General features: G+C 36.1%; 1 protein-coding gene across 1 annotated transcript in view; it reads left to right on the top strand.

Annotated features, from left to right (window-relative positions):
* LOC110447196 (neuronal acetylcholine receptor subunit alpha-10-like) overlaps positions 1–25,652 on the top strand; it is a 69,013-nt gene that overhangs the window by 30,653 nt on the left and 12,708 nt on the right. Inside the window, exons 2-4 of the mRNA XM_021492737.1 lie at positions 13,725–13,903; positions 14,789–14,946; positions 22,745–23,280. Coding sequence (XP_021348412.1) covers positions 13,725–13,903; positions 14,789–14,946; positions 22,745–23,280 — 873 coding nt within the window. The remainder of the gene's footprint in view (positions 1–13,724; positions 13,904–14,788; positions 14,947–22,744; positions 23,281–25,652) is intronic.

Below are 25,652 nucleotides of genomic sequence, written 5' to 3'. Positions count from 1 at the left end.
TTCGTATGCACTTAATTTCTCCTGATTTATTTGCCATGCTATTGTAATAATTTTACCTCCTTCCTAACTCATGAGTAGCTTAGTAGTTTCCTTCTGAAGATATGAATACATTTACAATGGTTATGATGGAGTATATGTTATATACATGCATACAAGACATATTAAATCAATTCATTCGATATTTCCATATTTGAGTTATGACGTCATCTTTAGCTATGGACAGTTATAAGCGCGTGCTTCAGTAATTGTCAGTGTATACCATTATCAAAATGACACAAAATAACATTTGAATCACTGGTCCTTACATAATTATTAAAGCTAAAAAGAAAACAGTTGATCCGTATAAGATCATATTCAACAAAGTCAAAGATTTTAAGACGGCGTCTTAACTGTTAACATGTCTGGGCCCACTTGTATAAAACATCTCAACTCTTGAGATATCCTCAAGTCTAAGATTTCGCATAGACAATACATTGCTTGTGTTTTTCCTTAACTTTGAGATGTTTTATACAAGTGGGCCCTGTTCCTTCAGGGGGTCTTTATATCCATTTAAAGTTATTTGTGTTCGTCTTAATTATGTAAGAATGGCACAATATGATCAGTTCATCACAAATATGAATTTTTATGATAAATATCAGACTTATTTTGTATAACGTATACGAATGGAAAGTGCATATACAATCACATAACCAATCAGGGCTGAGGGAAACCTAGTATAAAGAGTTTTGTTGGGTAAATAGTCTAGTGATTGGCGCCCTATTTAACATCAGCATCTAAAAGCGAGGTGAGTGGTCTGTAGCATCTAATCAGTCTGGGTCCATTTGTTTCAGTTGTAGATGGAATGTGACAGTATCAACCAAAGTCCATAAAATAGTCTCCAGAGGGCGTCGTGCATAAGACATGACGTCACGCACCCATGTTTAACAATGTCGATAAGATGCAATCATTTGCTGATGTTCATGCTCGAGTTAATTACTATAATGGTTGGTAATGGTATCATTCGGTGGTTTCAGGATTTCCCCGGATAAGGTGGTTCCCTGCTTCCTCGGTTAATTCAGAAGTATGCTTCCCCTCGGGATGGTTACCCTAACTCTGTTAGCGTTTACAGCCTGTAACGCATCACATCAGACCAATGACGGGTAACAATGTACTGCCAATAGCCCACAAAGCTTCACCGATTATATGTCGTATACACACTCAAAGGAGATAAAGATTGAAGACATTTCCAGATCTGGGACGTGTGATGTAAGAAAATCCCTTTCGTCAGACAGTGGTAGTGCAGATCGGCAGAAATCGGAGATCCAGTTCTGCTATACTCTTGACAGCGAGAACTGTTTCCCTTCAGAAAATGCTCCCCACATTTTATCACATGTCAGAGCGGTGAAATCTGAGATGTGCTTACCGATGGGTTTTATGACAAGTGGAACGAGTATTATCTTTGCTTTCTTTTTCTTTACTTTTGTCGATCAGGTAAATTACATAGTTTTCGATAACGAGTTTCCAGTTTACGTTTTTGATGACGGTTTTGTGTACTTTTGTGCATTAATCCGAAAATAAGTTTCATTTTTGAAATTTACATCATCATTATTGTTATTTGTTTATGGGAAAGATACAAAACATATCTTTTCAAGACATCAAAGGTTGAACAATGATCCAATGAAAATAATAATTCCCTCAACTTAGGGAGATGCTTATGATTTTGTTAAAACGTCTTTAAATCAAAATGACTAAAAATAACAGTTTCTTTTGTACGACACCCCAGATTAGAATCTGTTATAATACTTTCAGAATGTTATAATCAGGAATGGTATCTAATGAAACATTCAAAATCTCCTTGAAGAGGGGTTTCTTTATAAAATTACCGCGTTATAAAGTTCAACTGTTTCACAATTTGATACACGATCAAAGTGGTAGTGATTTGTTACGTTTGCATTTACGACAATTTAAACCGACGCCGACAATAATACCAACAAAAACCCCGGTTACGAATACGTTTATTATATTACTAATGTATCTATTGCCACTCATACAGACAACGATGGCTCCAAGCCAAAACAAAGTTTAACAAACTCACCCGTAACCAGTAATTAACCTCTGTTAACATCCTCCCAGTGGTATGGGTCTAAAGAAGGTCGAGCGTCAAAGTAGCATAAAGTTCCCACATTGCTTTATATCTGTAATGTTTACAACTAGACCCAATAATTTATAGGCCATGACTTCAAGGTTGTTCGACTACGGAAAGCAGGCAGGCGGAAGTTCGACTACCATAAAAGAAGATTTATAAGCAATGGCATTATTCTTCATTTATGTATGTATTTCCTAAATAAACTCAATGTCACGTCTGATTTGATTTTCAAAAGTGTTTTTTCTATCAATAATATTTAATGAGAATTTAGATATGTTCATTCATATAATAAGGCACATGGCCGGGGTTTAGAGCATAAGAGCGTGCATATGTATCACGGCGCAAGCGTTCTATCCGCAAGGAAGATAACTTGTGTTGATGATTACAACAATTTCAAAGAATGTCACCAAATGCAATCTCATTAAGCAGAATAGATTTTTAACATTTCTAAAACCTATGCTGAAGAATACCATTGTAAGGAGAAAGATCCTTATTTAAAGCAGAGGAATTATGATTTAACAAAATTTAAGTTCTATAGTAGATACATGAGTGACATATATACATAGGTATGATAATTATTGCTAACGTTGATGCATACATTACAACTGAATTCAATTCAATTGTCAATCTAGTTGAAAAACCGTAAAGACACTTCGAAACTGAACTTTGTGTATACAAATGGAAAATGGGTTCTGAGTGAGATCATATCATGAATAACTATTTCTACAAGCTCCCTTGTGTCCCTTTTAATGGGCTATAACTTTGGGAATTTACAATACTATCGGGACCTTTCTATATAGTAGTATACTAGCATGTATGTTTGTCCTCTGAAAATGTATATAAAACCGTAGCTGTTGATGTGGATCATGGCAGGTCTCCAGAGGTTACACTGCCAATGTTATGGAAGGAACAGTGCCGGCAGCACTATTTATAAGGATCTTCTAACAAACAACAACAACAACAATTGTTAGATAATTGAAGGAGGTAAATGACGTTCTAAATATTTTAATCCTTACAGTTGATATTTTATGAAACTATTAAAGTCAGAGTGCTGAATATAAACTTTAAAGTTAAACAAATTATGACAGAAGCTCACAGAGTTTGAAAGAAGCATGTTTAAATACCGCTTTATAGATAATGATAACACGAAGAGTGCAGACAATTCACGAATAGTGTGTTCAGGGATAACACGACCACACAGTTAAAACGTAATTGACATTCTTTTATGCATCTGATAATTTCATGCTGCTGCATGGAATACGATAAAACGGTCTTGAATAATCCGATATGTTAACTCTCCTCAAAGTGCAGCACTGCCCGTTGTAATCGACACGACGAGTTTCATAAGTATTAAGTTATCATTATATAGGTACAGATAGCTACGGGGATTTTGAAGAAAACACGGAGTTTTGTTTGGAGTGGATACTGCATCATGACACTGCCGAGAATGCACAATATATATTTTATTTCCTGGGAAAGGACACTTTATTATCACCCTGATAAAATAGACTGGAATAGTTGTGATAATGTGCTTACGTTTCTTTATGTATTTTACAATACATCATTTTCATTCAAAGCCTGCTAAGAAGTATTATTACAAAATTCTAGACTTTACTGATATTGATAACATCACGTGTCTACATTTGTAGAAGGGAAATATGCACACTGAGTATGTATAGAAGATATTAAATGCCTTTTGAATACTCATAAAGGTCACGAGAATGCAGAATCCAAATTTGTAACATTTTTACAAGTGAAATATCAGCAAATATCTTTGTGATAAAGACTGACATCTTACTGAGGTGAAGAGATATGAAATTCTATGTCTTCACAAGTGATGCTATAAAGCTCTCGATCGTTTGCATTTACATTTACTAATCAGAACGGTAGTTTTTCAAAGTTTCTGTTCAGATACAAATGACGCGACGGTAGAATATATGACTGTTCATGTGCATTTTTGGAACAATGCATACACTAAGTTGTTAACATAACCACCTAATTGATAACATTTTGCAAACAAATAATGTCAGAAAAAAACACACACGAAAGAATTGCGTTGAGTAACCTATTGAAAATGGCACACAGCCTTGTGGTCAGGCGTGACGTCATGATAACCTGGCGCCAAATATTACGTTACTGATCCCTTAGTATTGTGTTCCATGCACGATGAAAAATGAAATATTAAAAACAAATACATGAAAGGTAGTACGAAACAGATTGAGACCTGGACCTAATATATATCTATGTTAAAATCACTCAGTTTAAAATGTTCAGATATATATGACTGTTAGTTCTAAGTTCTATACAAATCTTCTATTCCGGTATTATATTTCATTGCTGTTCTTTCATAGCAATATTATTTTTTCTTCGGCTAATGACTCCAGCCGACCTATGACGTGTTTGTTGTTATGACGTCAATCCAAAGACCAACACACTCTCACTTTTAGACACAAATAGATGAATAGTATTTCTATGTTTATTAAATACCTTCGTCACTTTACAAAAAAACAATACCCTCTTTGAACGTGAACATATGCTATTTGGACACTGAGGTTAAGATTATTTTAACTGTACTATGATAAAGGATATATTTACAATAATAACAGCAACCCACAAGGGCATATTTTAAAACTATACAAACAACGCACCTATGTCAACCGATCTCCTTATGTTATAGGCAATCTATTGTAATATGATTATTTTATCAATGAAAACATCTTAAAATAATGTTAAACTCATTGTAAATTATATACAGATACCCGTTATCGAAGTTAAGATAACATGCTACTCAACAGTGATGTTTATGCTTGGCATTCATATAACGATTTTATCTCTTTTCCTTGTCGGTAGAGGACGCCACCTACGTAGTAAACGCGCTCTGTAATTCATTACAGTAAGCATATAACTACAGCGCGCTGTTACTGTTCCGATCTGGAGAAATGATAAGAGGTTGGTACTGGTAGTATATATGTGTGTACACTATCTTTGTTTGCATGAAGCCAATTAGCAGGCAATTCATTCAAAGGAACGCAAACAGGTGTATTGATAGAATCTGGTAACATTTAACTTAATTGTGTTTATGTGACCATGTCTTAACGATTCTAGTAAACGATTGATGTTGAAATATTTAACGAGTGTATATGCTTATACAATAAAGAGTTACAGTGGAAAAGATCGATCTTAATGTTCCAATGAGTGGAGAAATTCAGCAATATTTGCACGTGGGCTAAACACTACATTACCACATGTTTCGTTTCTATTATTTAATTTAACAGAATGGAATATTAATCACCACGCATTTTCCTCAAACGTGTCTGGAACAAGTTTTGCACCTGATCTGAATATAGGATAATGGTAGGTCATAGTTAACAGGATATTAATCTGCTACATCTGCATGCGATGTACATCACGTCTATGGTTTCTTTACTGTTGTGAAGATTTTTTTTATCTTTACTTATGATATTTAGATTTCGGTGATGTCATAATACAAAAGACGACATGCGATTGTGATGTTCAAGGTCCCGGAGACGCACTATATTCACTGGCAATCTCCTGCAGTTTCGGAAAAGGCAACAAACAGAAGAACATCAAGGTTTTTCCATTTGGTGTTTCATATATAATTACTTCCTTTACTTATATATTTGATTTTGTTTGATAAGTTCACCCCGGCTTCGTTATAATAAACATATCATTGAAATTTATCAAATTGAGCAATGATTGAATAACATGTATTTGCCCAAACCTTTGGAGAATGCACGTCAGTGTTGATTTGGTATCCAAGAGCTTGCTCCGAATATCTTGATGTCTTTAATAGACGCCGACTACTGATGGACATACTTGCAATGCAGGTGCTCCAAACAGGTTGATTCAGACAATGGGCAACTTTTATGGTCGGCATCATGATGTCATTCGGAATAGTGCTATCTTATACATATTGCTATGCCTTGTTGTTTCGTTCTCGCTTTGAGGAGGTAACATCCCTAATACTTAACTGGGAATACATGGCGGGTGTCGTTGATGAAACAGACGACGCTAACATTTCAGGAACACCTGGTCTTATTCTCCATACACTCTTTCCATGAAAATGTTTGTTTTGTTTATAGTTTGCCTTATTTTTAATGATTTTGAGTTCGAATGACTGTTTTATTAAAAGCCTAAGGTATTCTCTGGTTGCTTCACTGGACTCAAAAATAACGCAAGAGAGGATTGTTCTCTATAAATGAACTAAGATCATAACAATAAATATGTTCTTGCCATTCGGAAGCTCAGCAAGATGTTTTGATTTTAGTAATTAAAAATGTACAATACATGCCGTAAACCAATTTTGTTAAGGCTTTTGCAAGCACTTTGCATGCTCATTGTTGCGGCGTTCTGTTTAACGCCTTGTTAAATACCCATATCCCCCATTCGTTTGTTTCAAATAAGTATTCGATATATTCCTTCCAATATGTATAACCATAAATATATGTAATTCATCCTGTAAATTTGGACATTGTGACGAAGTGTTGGGTTGGCCATCCCTTTTGAGTAGCTTTATGTCAAACTTTGGTGAAAAGTTTGAACTGTCGGTCATATTTCTCAGCAGACCAAACATGTTAATGACAGTGCATCGTACGTTTCCTAATTGTATAATCAGTCATTGTGTAAAGGAGATCAGTTTTGTGTAGTTTATAGAATTTAAAAAAATCGATATATCACTTGCAAAAGATGTTATAAAAATAAAAATATTTAGACGAAACAAACAAGTAATACGTGATGAGAAATGTGTTATGATAATTAAATAATCGTACTTAAGTACGTAACAAAATGAAATCAAAAAGCAGACCTTTCCATAGAATTATAGGCAAAACGTTGTGTGAAAGGCATATTCTGCTGACGGCACTCATTGGTTCCTGACAGGAACTTCCTGTTGTCGTGACAATGTACAAAGATATTTTCATGAAATTACTTCCTGTTTGCTCTTACACACCAGTATGACTCTGAAAATCGGCCCGCATTTACCAAAGAAGAAAAAAGAAAGTATTGTCACTGCAAATCAGCAGATACAATAAAGAGGACAACCGGGATATTCTCAGATGACATTCTAGAACGATGATACCTGTCCTTTCATCCTTTCATAGTAGATAGGATGTACATTTATCATATACACATCATAAATCATGAAATGATCTTTGTACATTGTCATGACAACAGGAAGCTCCTGTCAGAAAGGGCGACACAAAATAGAGAGGCTTTACATTCAAGGCAAATTGGGAGAAGGATTGCGCATCCACAATCAGGAAGATGGCAGACTATCTAATGCGTTTAAAAAAACGTGAAACGCAAAATTGCGATGTAATTGAATGCTATTTTTAGATGTTGCGTTATGATTTGTTGAACATTTCAATTAAGTAAATGTAAATACACGTCTAGCCTATCATTGGACCGCTAATGACATTGCCGTCTCAGTCGTTACGACGCTTGTGACTTGCAGCACATTGATGTTGTCATGTCTGTGGTTTTCCTCTAACATCCTGATCCTAGAAATGTTTAACATGTTAAATTTCTGGCTGACCGCCATTAACACGTCCTGATTGCCACCACCGACTCGTCCCCTCGCGGCCAAAGTGAGAACGAGGGTCACTCGGGGATAAGTGGATTCGGAACTAAATTAATTTTACTCTAACAAGTTAGTCTATGTATTAACCGAGGTTTGAACTATCCCGTTTGTAATACTGTCAACGATCATGTGTTTACATTTTACATTTTTTTCTAGAATGGCTACAACTTAGGTTATGTTGTTGTCAACAGGTGTAAACAATGATAAACAAACTCATTATACTGTCTTCTATAAACGACGTCAGCCCATACTTCAAATGAACATATAGATGAAGTCACCAATTTCAATCTCAAACTAAAAATATGATATATACCTGTTTTCAACTTGATATATGTATATGAAAGCCCCATCTTTTTTTTATGTAAGGTACATGTATAATACGACCGTTATGTTACTATGCCTAGAAATAACAAGACCCTGGAATTGTCTACAATCAGTGAGGATTCGATTTGTAACCTTACAAAAGGAAGTAGTATCATTTCATTTCATAAAACTAAAAACACTGAAAATCAGACGAAATTGCTTCAAAAACTAAATTTTACGATAAAAAGGGAAATTAACAAGAAGCGTATCAAACTGTTTGTAACTGTGATTATGTGTTTATTTTCTGATAGCTTAATTGATTTGTGATTAAGCTGGGATAAGGGGGATTCGAACCATATACATGTATGAAATTGGTATACACCACTGATGTTTGTATATAAAACATACAGATGTAGTGATGTTGACGGACCACATACGGCCAATGTATGACATTCATGCTCGAAAGTCACCATGCGTTTTTAGAAAGATTGTTGCATCGTAAACGTGTAGATACTAGTGAATCTCGTTTAATCCTACACATCAAGCCCTCGTTACTGCATATTGTTAGATTATGAATTGATGGACGATCAAAACTAGTTATTAAACGTCGCTAAATCTACAACGTGAACAACGTATTTCTCAGATGGTGAATTATACCCCAGATAGTCCGCAATTGGATAGCATGCATGTGATGCATACCATCCAGCGAAAGTACAGGTACAAACGGGAAGCTGTAATCGAATCCGATGAGTTCCTGGGGCAATATTACCGACAACAGCTGCAATAGGTAACATGTTAGATAGGGTGAATGTTGAGTGACGCAGAGTGTATTGTAGTATACATCGCATGCATATATTAACAATATCAATTTCGATGTTGTTTCATTCTATGACTCAAACATGGCATTTTATGAGGAAACATACGACAAGCACCTTTATATTATAGTTTAAATCTTAGGTAATAAACTTAAAATTCATTACTTGTTTTGGCACGAAGCCTTTTTTCCTTCTCTTTGGTATGATGCGATGTCCAAATGGCGCCCAATAAAGAAAATCAAACTATAGGAATCTTCAGTCAAGGAGTCTGCGAAATGGTCAGAAAACAGCAGGGCTGGAACATGTAAACATGCAGAACGGCATGTTACCGGACACGGTATCCTGCGGTTGTGGTAATAACAAGGTGCTCAGACGGAAACCGAATGTTTACCATAGATAATCAGGCGATGTAGCACGCCCCAGACGTCCAAACGTATACGGTAAACGGCTTACGGTCTATTAAGTTACATGTCAAACATGCCATGGAGGATGTATTTATACTGGTCAAGACAGATGGCTTATCACCATCATAAGATACACATTTAATATCCAATACATACCTCAAAACGGGATATATTTTATCATTTTTTTTTAATTTTTTTTTTTGTTTTGTTTATCAGGCACTTAACTTTTATATTCAAGTTATTTTAACCATTTTGTTGGGCAAAAATATTGATCTTTAGATTCCTCGCATTTTTTTTTTTTTAATTTCAAACTTAAAGATTCACTTATAAGTTGTGTTTGCCGTTTTCGTTTGTATTGGATTTTACGTTCATGTTTAAGTTATGTTGATGTTTGTCCATTTGTTTTTATCACAAACCAACACACCAAACGTTTTGCTAAAGTTGTAATTAATGAACAAATCAATAGGTCTATTTTTCGCTACCGGAAAGTGGATTAGGAATGTACGCAGCTCCCAAAACCTTACACTGACCAAAACAGGTTGATTTAGAAACAAATCCCTCGTATTAATGTATTTCTTAGAACGAGACGACCGCTTGAAGCGTGTTTACTAAAAGGTAGAGTACACATCAGCACGTTTTGCGATGTCGCTGACGGTGTTCGCTGACAGTGTTTTCGGCTTCGCGAAGCCTGTGTATCGCTTTAGAGTTACATTTCCCCGATATCCCCAGTTCACACTAATCCGTGACTCGGTAACAAACGTACAACAGATCGTTGGTAGGACGACACAGCTCAGGAAATTACACCTAACGATTTGCACAAAGTCCAGGGTCATAATTGGGAAAAGGAATAAAAACGAATTAAGTAGGAATTAGCAAGGATTACATGTGGGCATAGAAAACTACTTATTTTGGGGTCGTGTGTGATGAGCGTACTATCAAAGTCTTACGGGCAATTTCACAAGAATATATGGAGCAGATTTTGTGTACATCAAAGCTACATTGTACATGTTGGCTTTTCAGACCTTTTTATTGTTTGATATACATGTCTGGGTCGCTATCTAATGAAACTTGCACACACGTATAAAACATATCGAGCCTATTCCTGGCGTGCGGTTTTTGGTGCCAGTTTAAATCGAAGTCTTACTAGTGTAACTTCCTGGTCTGTGATCATGTATTACGGCTAATCTACAAATCCCAGGAACCCAGCTTTCACCTCATATTTCTGGTAATATAGGAGATTGATGGTGAGGCAATTTATTGCTCTTTGGCTGAAGGGATCAAGCCGTAATCTGGTTTACGCTACATCTCCAAATGCTGCTGTCGACAGCATGTACAGTAGAAACGTATTGACCTTTTTTTATATCAACGTTCTATGCTTACGTCGTATCCATTATAATGGCAGGCCGGGATATACTAAGTTGACATAAGTTCACACAGTCCTGTAACACCCAACACAAAACAATATTTGAATAAATCAATTTTATTCTGTATGAAAACATCTTAATTGTCGTCCTTGCTTGTCCAAATGTCAGGACCTTGAACGGATTTTATCTCAATAAGCCCCGAAACTGAGTATGCATTCCAATACTTTGTTATTGGTATATAATCCATGGGTAAGTGATCCATTGATCTGCCTGAAAAATAGGTCTCAGAGTCATTGTTTTTCAATGTTTAACTGGTGCTATTATAGTGGGATTTTGACGCAAGGGTTATACGTTTTCGATTTGGGTTAATATAGCGCTTTAGTGTATACGTGGCGGCTTACATGATTGGACAAACGAAAACATTAATATATATGCGATGTAACAGATTTCTACTGTTTATTCCGTTGTACACATTGACATATATATGTAGGCACACATTTGACAACGTTTATGGACATTTTTAAGATCTTATCAACTCAAAATCGTCATCAGATATTGTAAAACCAAAAGCTAACTTCTTTTTCATAGTTATTAATTGTTACGAAATCGATATATTTATATATAGAAAATAAACTCGGATAATCACATTATATGGATCGGGGAATGATGGTGTAAGTGATACGACAAATATATTTTGATCACATGACACAGATTCTCAAAAGGCGACACAGATTTTCAGCAGAAAATGATAGAAGTGGTTTTCCGTTACCATACCTTGCATTTTTATGTGGGGTTGTGTATGTTGTCACGTATTCATTGAAAGACATGTCATACACTTGTATGCCATACGCATAATCAATATACCGTAATTCCTAATCTAAATTCAACATATCTTCTTAAACAATTTGAATCGTTAGCTGTCCTAATAACGATCAAGATCCCGACATGTTATGGTGTAGCATATTGTTGGTATCCTCACAGAATAGAATGAAATATAAATAGAATTGGTTGACGTTCTATGGTTAAGTACAATGTCAGGGTTTGGGTTAAAAGAACAACTACAAGTGTACATATAGGTCCGGGTATCGTGCATCAATATCCACTGGGACCAGGTAAAGTATATCGTTTGTACGCATACCAACTAGAACCGGTACTGCGTACTCAACGTTAAGGTTAGCACGCTACTGAGATATTCACATAGACTGTCGTTGGTAGTTAGTCGGGTCTACAGTACATATTTAATAGAAACCAACATATATTTATCTTAGAAGTAAGTCAGACCGTTCGCTATGATACGGCTACTTGTAAAGTATATTTTGACCAGTCAAGTCAAATAGTAGCCCTTAATGGAAAATGTCCAAAGCTTAACAAGACGTACTTTTTGTCACAGTGTATTCGGATAAGTATACATGGGACGGAAACACTAATGGTAAAGGCCTAATGCCTTCTCGCTTTCCTAACAAACCAGTAATGGAATTCATACATCTTTCTTAGAAGCAGACTGCGGGAAAAATCGGAATCCATAAAAGTGAAACTTCACATGATTGAAGGGTATACAATTCCAACTGAGTGTTTGTGTATTCAAAGATTACATTTATATGAAAGAAAAAGCTTCGAACACGAATGTAAGCCCAGCTAAAACAAAAGTGTTTCATATAATCAGAACACGTTGACTATGTCTTCATGACAAGATAGAGTCACAAATGGTTTGGAGATACAAGAAGAAATTATGGCTCATGGAACTCGAGACAGATAATGCTTGTTGAAAACATATTTACCGCCACGGATTAGCAATGCCCAGACGCCGCATCGAAATTTGTTGTTTTACCAGGAAAAATACTTGATGGGCGTTTCATAAGGTCACTGTCTCTATGTATGGGCATAATGATAAGATAATTCGATAAAAAAACGTTATTAGGATACACTAAGATAAAACGTATTGAAACAAAATAAACCGCGATCTGCGCTAACACAATCCTTCAATTAGGGATATTCATAAATGTATATGTTGGTTGCGCATTTATTTCATTTTCAATTAATGAATAAAGACTATACTTTGGAAACAAATTGTGTTTTCTATTTCAGTCTCATTAATATTAACGATTTTGCTGTCACTAAACAGCGTGCATATTCTTCCTTACTGTGTAAACGGCGTAGAGCCTAAACTAGCCAGCGCAGCAGGCCAGAGTGTTGCTTATTAACAAAAGTGTTCAATAACTGACTACACTGTAATATACAGAGTAAGGAATGAATTATGCTAATAGTTTAGAATATATTGAATTAAGATACCTTGAAGATAAAAAGCATATGTTTGGTTATTTTAAATCGTTATCTCGATTTCCTGGGTTTGGTTGAAGACTTCATGAAAGGTGCCACATGCAGGGTTAGAAGCGCTTACTTCGATTTTAAGGAGTTTATGATTTCTTGTTTGTTTGTTTGTTGTGGGGTTGCTTACGTTTTAGACCAAGGGCACCATATTATACAATTATGGACTTTTGTGCTGGTGAATATGATGTGATATGACCCTGAAAGAGTGATATTGACTGAGGCAAAGCCGAGGTCAATATCACTCTTTCAGGTTCATATCACATCATATTTAACAGCACAAAAGCCCATAACTGTTTTATTATATGCCTCAACAATAAAATAAAACAAAACTAAAGGTTTTGATTTTTGTATGCAAGCCTCTGTGTAATATTTAGCCAGGTTTGAATCAACAGTTCAGCATCGTAGCTTTCGAAGACATCGTCTAGGTTCTTTTTCCTTGAGATAAGCATGGAGGACATGCACTGCGTGTTCAATGGCCTTTTTATGTTAACAGCATCTTTATCCTTGAACAGTTTTTGAAATTTTCTGATGTAACGGAGGAGAAACGTTCGCCAGCAGCCATCTTCAATTGTCGTCTGAAAGATCGTGTTCCGGTCTAACTGCGCATGCGCTACAACAGGTTCCGGGGAATTTCCATATAGGTTATATTAAGAAATCGATATTCACCGGATAACCAGTCTACATGAGTTTTTGAGGACTGGTCACGTGTATCTGATCCGACCAATGTGATTGCGAGAAATTTTCATGCATATAATAACATGTCTTATATACGTGTTTGTATTTCAGACCGAGACGGCCGTGGTATATTCGACCCCAAAAATATACCTGAAAAGGACATGACGGAGGAACAGCGGTTGTTATATCGGATAATGAAATCGTACGATCGGTCATCTCGTCCAGTCTTCTCCGCCAAAACTCCAGTGGTCATCCGTCTGGGTATTACCCTAACTCAGGTGCTTGACGTGGTAGGTTATCAGTCTTATAGGTACTACCCTCTTATGACTATTTTACACCGGAACAGTAATACATAAATGAGTGGCATCCCTCTCCTACTTCGTCTGTTATCGTTGCCTCCCTTGACATCAATCATTAACCTATTAGATCACTGTGAACTTATATGTGACATTTTTTTTTATTATTGTGAGGTCCTGTAGGCAAATTAAATCACTGATGGGTATTACACACACAATCATTGTGTGGAACTGTGTGAAATATTATATTTATACCCCGTTAAATCAGTATGTAGTCCTTTATGACTCTTTAAATCATTGAGTTGCTGTGTGCCTCTTATATCATGATCCCTCTTTGATCCTTGATATCACTGTATGTTCCTGTGTGACACACTTATTCACTATTAGTTCCTCTACAATCCGGTATTTAGATCACGAATCCCTGTGTGGTCCATTATGGAATTTTGATGTTAACAACCCATTAATGGCTTGAGTCAATTGTCCAAACCAATACATTTACAAAATCTCTTTAACCAATTTAAACATGGACAGTTGTCTAATAAGTTTAACGTTAGTGTAAATGAAAGTGAATAGAGAATACGTATTGTAGAACTTTAATAACTCGACGTCCATGTTTCATGTGGAATATTGATGTCTTTATGCCAGTCTGAGGTTGTTGGACACAGTGTTTTGTATTCATTGACTTAAATAATAACTGATCTGTTTTTCTCGAGGAATACAAAATTTCGTTTTTTTATTCTTGACTTAATCCTATTTCTACATTTTAAAACATCCATATCCGTTGTATAATAGAAGCATTAGAAACCCTAGTTGTTCCGTACTGTAGTGTTCATGCTGATGCAATAGGATGCTTGATACATGCTTGTTCTTACTGTTTAGGATGAGAAGAATCAAATATTGACAACGAATGTCTGGCTGGACCAGGAATGGGTGGACGAGAAGCTACAATGGACAAATATTTCAGAATTTGCTCATATAAAGATATTTAGAATTCCCTGCGACCTGATATGGCTACCAGATATTGTGTTATATAACAGGTAAGTAAGTAAGATCATTATAACTTGTAAATGGTTGAAGTAAAAGGAGTATTAAAATATATATCGAAAAATATGTTCATGGTAAATATCTAGCATTGATTGGTCTTATTATATATTTAATATGTTAGGTAACTTAGTATTTGTTTTTCTAACAAAATATCAAATAAGCTATTAAGTACGTTTTACGTTGTATTTTGGACTCTCTTCTGAGCCACTACATATAGCTTGATCCGGGTCCAAAGCAACGAATGCGTCCCAAACACTTCGTTGACATTTATGCCAGATCAGTATTCTTGTAATTGAGTTCAAAATATATTGTATCCGTGTCATGTATGACAGCTATACAATATATGAACCACATGACCTTATCTAATGTCGTTTTCAAGGGTATTTAAGTAAGTTTATGTTTTCAGAAAAAAAACTTTATTATGAAGATACTTGAGATTGCAAGTGTGACATAATTTATCTGAAAACATATATAGTAAACATGTCAAAAAATAAAAAATAAATAATATTATAATACCACCCGTATCATGCAAAGATTTGAAGCTTATGCTATAAAACTGCGTTTTCATCCATACAGCATTAATTATAGGTTTACTTCCATTATTATGTTTGAAGAACTCTTCAACCGCGCAACAAGAGCCTGCTTCAAAAAAATACAAGAACACTGTTTATGGACGTACCGCACACTACACAATAACTTGAGGATATAACCAACGGGTTTTAAATTATGGACAGAGCAAGTACCAAATGCATTTATATCCCAGTATTCATCAAATTTATTAAGTTATGCTTTCGTATGCTTACGTCGATGCGACTTCATGTAACCTTGTTCTAATTAAAGACACTCTGATGGTAATATCAGAAATTGATCCAAATTATATCGGTCTTACACTGTTATTGGTCTTATCTAAAATCTACCATATATCGGCACGGTTACATCCAGTTCATACCAGAGCTAATAGGTCGTCCGAGATCGAATCCCCAGTCAGTAGACGTGTTTAGATGGTTGATCTCGTAAAGCTCCCACCTAAATCAATTGGCAACTTAAAGGCACTTCAGGTCATCGTGATGAATTGTCTACAGTATTAAATATAATCACGTTAGCAGTGTTACCAATAGCCTTATTGTGGAATTAGTTGTCTGAAGCAATTCCCTGGATATGAGATGGAAAATGACACTCGTGGTACTTAATGTACAAATTAGAACTGTCAGTGTTTATTTATCTAACGCTATATTCATTCCAATGTCTAGTGGAACAAGGTTGATTTCTTTTTCATTCTAGTGTTTCGTAAACTGATCCACGCCAAAATTATAATCCCACATAGTACACTATCTATTTGATTCAGACTACATTATTCATTTAAATTTTGATAAGGGTTTCAAATAGAGTTTATTTAATAAAACATGTCAAACATTATTTATATATGGTACTTTAAAAAAGCACGAACGTCATTTGTGGTTCGATAAAGCCATCCCGCCAGGAAGTCCCGGGGGACGGGACTGATAGAAAATGGTCACTGCCGATAAATAAATAGCCTACGCAGCCCAAAGTGTCTCATTCTACCATATGCTAAATGGGTTTAAGTTCATAATGTATCCCTCTGCAGTAATAAAAGAAAGATCGGGAACAACTTTGAAAAACATGATATACAAACTTGGTCAGATCACGCAAAACTGCACTCAAAACATCACGTACTGACGCTGACAAAACGTTGGTAGTGGTAGGTAAATACGACAGCCCACCAGTGACTCCCTCCGGTATGTTGTCTAGTTACATAGTGAATGTGTGGTTCATAACAAATGATTTACTTGACGTCTTTATTTAGACTTTGTGTCTCGTTTTCGTTAAAATCAATCTTAAGTAAAATGTATTTTGATTCCCAAATCCCTTTTTCAGAAACCGTTGGTGCCATATGACTCTTACTCTTTGCCCTTATAGGATTGAAACAAAAATTAATGCCATCTACTGCACCACTGATTAGCACTAAAACTAATGTAAAATAAGTTAATGGGTTATCTTTATTATCATCACATACGGTCTATTAAAACTCATTGCAACTAAACACATACATGTAATTTATGAATCTAATATGAGTCGTTGCCGATCCAATATTTTACCGGAACAGTTTGGTAAATCGAGTATTTTTTTTTAACAATCTTTATTTTTTTGGAAAAATCAGTGAATTTGTTTTTTTTCACAAATGCTATTAAACATTAACACTTATTATCTCACAAGTTTTTTGTTGCCTTTAATAGAAAATTGAAATGTGTATTATCAAAAAAGACACTATCTCTCTCGTTTGAACCACCATCAATAGCAAGAGGGATGTGTATAGTCAACTTCCATGGTTTTTTTTCGAGATAACTATATACCAATTCATGTTAATACAGAATTTGTATAATTTGAAACCGATTTATTCTGATGCTAGTAGGTTCGACACCAAGTTCAATTCAATGTTAATGCCTTACCATGGATTGTCAGGGGAAACGAGAAGTATGACTATATGTAAAATAGACATGTTCTGGATTGGATAATTCCTGTACCATAAGATAATGATGATACAACTGACATATCGTTATAGTCTCCAGAGTACCGCGTTACAGTCTGGTACAGAGCTCACCGTTCGTTATGTGATTCGATCGAAGTCTGGAAGAACAGATGTATCAGAGCTATCACTAAGACATATAACTCTCAGAGCGTACATTGTATGATAACTGCCATTAACGCACACAGCAACTACTTAGAAACGACAGTGTTCCAGCTATTCCGTCTTTGCGTATTGCAGAGTTATCTGCTCTTGTGAGCAGGTATTGATTGTTACGCCATTTGTTTGTGAGAGTAACGTCATCAATTTTTGAGAAAACGACGTAATGTTCTCACACAAACCAATGACGTAACAATCAATACCTGCTCACAGGAGAAGATAACTCTGCAATACGCAAAGACGGAATATATACAGCAACGACAATGTCTCGGTCATGTGCATCCACTGTATCTCAACATCATTGACGTAAACATTATCCTCACTATCAAAGACATCAACAATGTTCCCAGATTGTACTTGTACGATACTAAAGACGATTTTCAACTTTCAATCGCGCTGTAATAATTTTCAGACAAATAACTACGCCATTATCCAAACAATCAATTACAAATACAATGATTTCATACACACTATTCATAACAAGGACGAATCGATTACATACATAATTACAATGACCAGGAAGATGACAGCATATGCACAATATTTTTTTCTGTTTATTATAACACCGTTTATGTCCCCAATATCAATGACAAAGACAATGATTCCATAGACATTTGTACAAGTAACAATGAAACGATACCATACACAATAACAGCGACGATATCACACTTATCAAGGGCACAACAATGATTGGATGAGAAATACGATGACGATGTCCCAAATTTCAATGACAACGTCAACGTTTCCTTACAAACATGTTACAGAAACGACGAAACGATACCATACACAATTACAATGAAGATGCCCAAAAATGACAATGATTTCAATTGTAATTAATTACAATGACGATGCTACAGGTATCAAAAGAAAAAAGAACATGATTCCATAGAAAATACCACAACGATATCCCAACAATAAACGACATCGACATAGACAATGATTCCATAGTTACTTGCACATGAAAAAGCTACGTAGAATCGACAGAAAAAATAATTACAACGACAATATTATTTCCTGTATCAGTACAACCAGGATGACGGGTTGCAACATAACAGCGATACAATAGGTCTACACGTAATAACAACGAACAATGACCATTCAGGCAATTACAAAGAGAATACATGTAACTATGCAAACACACAACACAAAATGGTCAATAAAGAAGATTGCTCATTGTTTTTACGCAATGAAAGAAGATGATTCGATATATTTAGGCACCCAAAATGGCTCTTTTATATATTCAATCACTCAAAAATAAGTTCATTCGTTTATTTTATACATTTTAAATGGTATTTTGTACTGACATGACATCAAATTTAAACGTGCAATTGAATGTATCTCCAATTTCAAGGCATGTAGATAAATTGAATAGCCTAGTTTATATTATAGGTTGGGGTATTAAATAATTGAATTGTTAAGATTACATTCACTGAGAAATTATTCCTTGTCATATTGAGTGCGATAAGTTAATGTTCCACTTAATATGATGCTTGGTATTTTATTTATTACTTACTGTATGTGTCGATCTCTCTACTGAATATGAGATCTGCGGCGAAAGCTGTCTGCGTTTAATCACAATGTACCGACGCAAATCTCAAAAAAAACAGCATAGGCTTATCCTTATATACTATTATAAGCTAAATCAACCAAAATATCGCTGACTCAAAGTTACCCTTCTTTGCTGAACTCTAGTCTATTCTTGGTATATTAGTGACGTCATTAACATTTAAAACTGAGGCAAAATTACTTTGACCTTCAGGAGTCATGCTATTGTGTTCGTAACAGTAAAATTAATCAATTTCATGACGTGTGGAAAACTGTAGGGGTCATTGACCTCATTAGTAGTTACCATTCGGAGTTCATTTGCAAATATGAAATTCTTTAGAAGGTACAACATCGAGTTATACAGTTGCAAATTATTTCGTTTTACCAATCAAAAGCAATGATACATTTAAAATGAATTATAATTTTTGATCTTTAATTTTTGCATGCATTTGCCTTTATCCTTCGGGCTAATTTCTTGTTTTCTCAATATCTTAACCATAACGCTAAGCACTCGCGAATTTATTGCCTCACGTATAAAAATAAGAAAAAAAGAAATGCGCGCAATGGTTTCTGTGTCGCGTTATTGAAGGTAGGAAAACCGCACTTGTAACTTTTTTTTTTTTTTATGTAGCTATTGTTCTGTATATTGAAGATAAAACATTAATTATGTACACACCAGACTATTTGTATTATTCTCCTACCGCTTGAGTACAGTAGAAGCTTGATAACCCATTCGTTTTATAGCAATTCCCTGCAAAAGAGACGATTGCCGTGCTGTGACAATTTTGTATGTAAAAAAGGCCAATATGTCTCCAAAATAACAGGCATAGTAGTGAGTTAACTGTATTAGTGGTGGCTGGATCAACGTAGCTAAATCCTATGCAAGCTCAATATTTGCAAACAGTCACTTTGATTTTGTCTACTGCAACCATGTAACTCTGTAATTTTCACCGATACCGCTATATTAGCTTCCCTCCTCTTTATTACCACAACGTATTGTACAGTCGAGTCTCGCTAATCTGTCTGATCTGGATAAAAGAGGGAGGTGTAGTGGCTCATCTGTAAATGGATTGGAATTAGGAGAGGAGAGGGGGGGGGGGGGGATGGGGTAGACGACGCTTAACTATAAATGGATTGGAGATATATGCTTCATTGTAAATGGGTGGGAGAGGAGGGAGGTTAGTGGCTCAACTATAAATGGATTGGAGGTATAGAGTCCACTGTGAAGGGGTGAGAGGTCAAGGCACCGTTGTTAATTAGCGGGGGGTAGAGGCTCCATTGTAAATTATTGGAGGTAGAGGCTCCATTGTAAATTATGGGAGGTAGAGGCTACACTGTAAATGGAGGGGAGGGAAGGGAGGTTAGAGGCTCCACTATAAAGGAATTTGAGGTATAGGGTCCACTGTGACCGTTGTTAATTAGCGGGAGGTAAAGGTTGCTCCACTGTGAATGGGCAGGAGGTAGACGCTCCACTGTTAATTATGGGAGGTAGAGGCTCCATTGTTAAGTACATGTATGGGAGATAGAGGCTCCGCTGTAAATGGGTGGGAGAGGAGGGAGGTTAGAGGATCCACTATAAATGGATTGGAGGAATAGGGTCCACTGTGAAGGGGTGAGAGGTAAAGGCACCGTTGTTAATTAGCGGGAGGTAGAGGTTGCTCCACTGTGAATGGGCGGGAGGTAGACGCTCCATTGTAAATTGATGGGAGGTAGACGTTCCACTGTAAATTGATGGGAGGTAGACGCTTCACTGTAAATTGATGGGAGGTAGACGCTCCACTGTAAATTGATGGGAGGTAGACGCTCCACTTTAAATTGATGGGAGGTAGACGCTCCACTTTAAATTGATGGGAAGTAGACGCTCCACTGTAAATTGATGGGAGGTAGACGCTCCACTGTAAATTATGGGAGGTAGACGCTTCACTATAAATTGATGGGAGGTAGACGCTTCACTGTAAATTGATGGAAGGTAGACGCTCCACTTTAAATTGATGGGAGGTAGACGCTTCACTTTAAATTGATGGGAGGTAGACGATCCACTGTAAATTGATGGGAGGTAGACGCTCCACTTTAAATTGATGGGAGGTAGACGCTCCACTGTAAATTGATGGGAGGTAGACGCTCCACTGTAAATTGATGGGAGGTAGACGCTCCACTGTAAATTGATGGGAGGTAGACGCTCCACTTTAAATTGATGGGAGGTAGACGCTCCACTTTAAATTGATGGGAGGTAGACGCTCCACTGTAAATTGATGGGAGGTAGACGCTCCACTTTAAATTGATGGGAGGTAGACGCTCCACTGTAAATTGATGGGAGGTAGACGCTCCACTTTAAATTGATGGGAGGTAGACGCTCCACTTTAAATTGATGGGAGGTAGACGCTCCACTTTAAATTGATGGGAGGTAGACGCTCCACTTTAAATTGATGGGAGGTAGACGCTCCACTGTAAATTGATGGGAGGTAGACGCTCCACTTTAAATTGATGGGAGGTAGACGCTCCACTTTAAATTGATGGGAGGTCGACGCTTCACTATAAATTGATGGGAGGTAGACGCTTCACTGTAAATTGATGGGAGGTAGACGCTCCACTTTAAATTGATGGGAGGTAGACGCTTCACTTTAAATTGATGGGAGGTAGACGCTCCACTTTAAATTGATGGGAGGTAGACGCTCCACTTTAAAGTGATGGGAGGTAGACGTTCCACTGTAAATTGATGGGAGGGCGACGCTTCACTGTAAATTGATGGGAGAAAGGCGCTCCACTGTAAATTATGGGAGGTAGACGCTTCACTGTAAATTGCTGGGAGGTAGACTCTTCACTGTAAATTGATGGGAGGTAGTGGCTCAACTGTAAACGGATGACTGAGATGATCCACTTTAAATGAGTTGGATGTAGAGGCTCCACTGAGAATGGATGGGAGGTGGAGGCTAAACTGTGAAAGGATGGGACGTAAAAGCTTCACTTCAAATGGGTGAGATGTAGAGGCTTCACTGTAAACGGAGGGGAGCTTCACTTTATATGAGGGGAAGTCTTATTGGTGGTAGAGGCTCCACTCGTTATGGGTGCGAAAAAGAAGTCTCTACTGTATATTGGTTATAAGTAGAGGCTCCATTGTATAGAAGTAAGATATATGAGGCTCCTATTTATATTGCTGGGAAAGATGGAGGATCAAATGTATACTGATTAAAGACAAAGACTGCGTGGAAGATAGAAAATAATCTGTGTAGTTACATGTAGTATAAGGGATCAACTACTGATCGGTTGGAGAAGCAGTTTAAAATTGAAATAATCTTTATTCTTGTTTCCACTGGATATATTTCAAAACATAATAATGTTCGTCGAGATACGATGAAATTGCCATGATATATTGTATTACGGGCGTGTTTAACGAGTATTGTTCTGGTATTCTTTAATGAAGAATTATGATAGTTTTTGTTAAAAATAACGAATCAAGTTTGAAAAAGTCTCCAACAGGATACACACATTATTTAAATTTAATGTTATGGTGATAACGGTTTTAATAATTTCCTATTTTGCAGCGTCGACAACCATAACAAAGGATATATGAAAAGCCTGGCTATGGTCGAACAAACCGGAAACGTGTTTTGGCCACCTATTGTTCGCATGCGTAGTTCATGCAAAATGGATATCACTTATTTTCCTTTTGACGATCAAGTGTGTATACTAAAAATGGGATCCTGGGCATACGACGGATTTCAAGTGGACGTCACAAATAGAACCATGGAGGTCGATACTTCAAATTATGTAGATAATGGGGAATGGACACTCATTGATACAAAAGTAGTCCGCAATGTAAAATATTACCCATGCTGCCCCGAGCCATTTCCGGATGTAACATTTTATATTCATTTGAGACGTCGAGTGTTATACTATGCCTTTAACGTCATCATCCCGTGTATGTTGTTGTCAAGCCTCACTCTGACAGGATTTCTACTTCCGCCGGACTCGGGGGAAAAGGTGACTTTGGGATTAACGGTGCTGCTGGCCTTCTCCGTCTTCATGTTACTAATTGCTGAGAATATGCCTCCGACGTCGGAATACATACCCCTCATTGGTAAGTTGTGTAGGTATCAGTGTCTTTTTAATGAGTATCTAATTTCCTTGTGTAACCAGGAACGTTCATATTGTCAAATATATGTCATGCTCTATATTACCGCAGACGATCGGTTTCCAAAACTAAAATATTTTTTCTGTATATGGATGCAACAGTGCTTCTATCAAGATAAAGAATACAAAAATCTGGACACAGCCTTGGTTGTTCTATATGGTATCATTATTGAATAATTACTGCACAGGAATATGTTACATCAAAAAACATATTTCAAATGGAAAATTAAATAAATAAATATGTTTAAAAATCAGTGTAAACAGATACATTGTCATTAAATATCGGTTGTTGGTACAGCCATAAGCACACAGGAAGTGGTGAGCCGGCTGAACAAACAATCGCATATTTATAGTAAAAATGTTTCTCTCTGATTTGAGTTTAGAGCTGGGGCTTTGTGTACAATTTACCTTAACAAACATCCTACTATTTACAAAGGGTGGGTGTGATTGATTTTATTCGTTCAATTTTCAACAAACAAAGAAACATGTATTACAGCTCTATCCTAAAAATCGATGAAATGAACTACATACCGGGGATTTAAAAAAAAACTTCTGTCATTAGCAATGACATATGGTCATGAACTCGCGACATTAAACAATAGTGAGACAATGTCGGGTTAAAGGGAAATCAACCGCCAAGCATAAAAAACTAATAGCATTGATCAATGAAAAAAACATGTTTCCAATATGTATCAGGTGACATTGCGTCACACACACATCAATTCTATAAGTACGTATTCCTGTGTGGATATATTTCCTTTGTGTGGTTGTTTAATTATTACAAGGGCGTGTTTTGTGTGTTTCCATTATATAGTAGAAATATGCGACTATATGGTCATGTTTCGTTTGCTTCCATTATGCATTAGGTACATTTGCTCATGAGGACACCTTTTTTGTGTTTCCTAGTGTTTCCATTGTGGTAAATATTCTCATAATTAGGACATGTTTCGTGCTTCCATTATGAAGCCATTATACGTGGTTATGGGGACTTGATTCGTATTTCAATTATAATACAGGTAAATATAGTTATTAGGAGATTTTTAGCACGACTATTTGATAAAGGGACATCTTTTGGGAATTTTCATTATGTACTACATGTAGGTATACTTGATATTGCTGGCAAGTGTTGTTTTTCTGTTATACACAATTTGTTATCTCATGTTAACAATGTTAAATACATGTACTTTAAATATACTAATATAGTATATATAACATATGTAATATGCCCTCAAATCACTAGGTCGTGGACTCGAGGCCTACGTGAGACAGTCGCTAGGTTCTGGCCGCAGGTCGTCTACTTTTCTCCAAGCACTCCGTGTTTTCTCCACCACCAAAACCTTGCATGACCTTTAATGATTATAGCTATATTGAGACCCAAAACACAAACATTTTTTAAGGATTTAATAATTGTGTGAACTTAAACATTTGTGAAACAACATTGGAATGGACTGTTTATTGGACAACTTCATAGTACGTTCAGGTTAAAAAAAAGTTATTATTTAATTTCTTTTTCTCTTCAGTTATATATATTTATGTTTTGGTTTGAGTAATTGTGTCAACGCTACTTGATTTAACAATATGTCTTAATTGTCTTTTAATTTATATACATTGTAAGGCCAATTATAGCAAAGGCTTGGATAAGTATTGATTTTGCATTCGTAACACTGCCCTATTCAATAATGCATGACACTTCTGACAATCTATCGTTAATGACAAAAGTCCCACTATGTAAAACCCCTTTGTTATTATGAATTTCAAAATTTTCTGTTACTTCGCATATTTTAAAGCAATTAAAGTAGTCTATTCTCACATTTCCAAGAGAAGTAATATCAGTGTAATCAAATGAATGTCTGTTTTTTTAATGGAATTTGTACGTTAATTTTCAAAGTATTTTGACTGTTCATAAAATGACAAAAGTAATGTTCGATTATTAAGCCTTTTGTCGCATTAAGAATAAAATGAATCGTGTTTCTGTATTAAACAGAATGTGGTTCAATCAAGCTAAGTTATTCATTTTAATTAGTCTTCAGACAGAATGTTTCCGTTTATAATTGAGCTGGTACAAAAGTCGGCAATGCCAGTATCCAGATTAGACCGATCCTTGATATATAGATGGATCTAACATGAAGGAGAGACTATGTCTTCTGTGGCATAACCATCGTGATACCTACTTAAAAAAATAGCGGACTAAGCACCTTCGCATTTTGTCATAGATCTTATTTTATTACCTTCACATTTTGTCTTAGATCAAAACACCTTCACATTTTGTCATAGATCTAAACACCTTCCGTTGGTCTTACATCTTATTACCTTCACATT

The sequence above is a fragment of the Mizuhopecten yessoensis genome, unplaced genomic scaffold (assembly GCF_002113885.1).
Source record: "Mizuhopecten yessoensis strain PY_sf001 unplaced genomic scaffold, ASM211388v2 scaffold3235, whole genome shotgun sequence".
Lineage (NCBI taxonomy): Eukaryota > Metazoa > Mollusca > Bivalvia > Pectinida > Pectinidae > Mizuhopecten > Mizuhopecten yessoensis.
The sequence above is the reverse complement of the archived record's forward strand: the minus strand, read 5'-3'. Positions and strand labels throughout refer to the sequence as shown.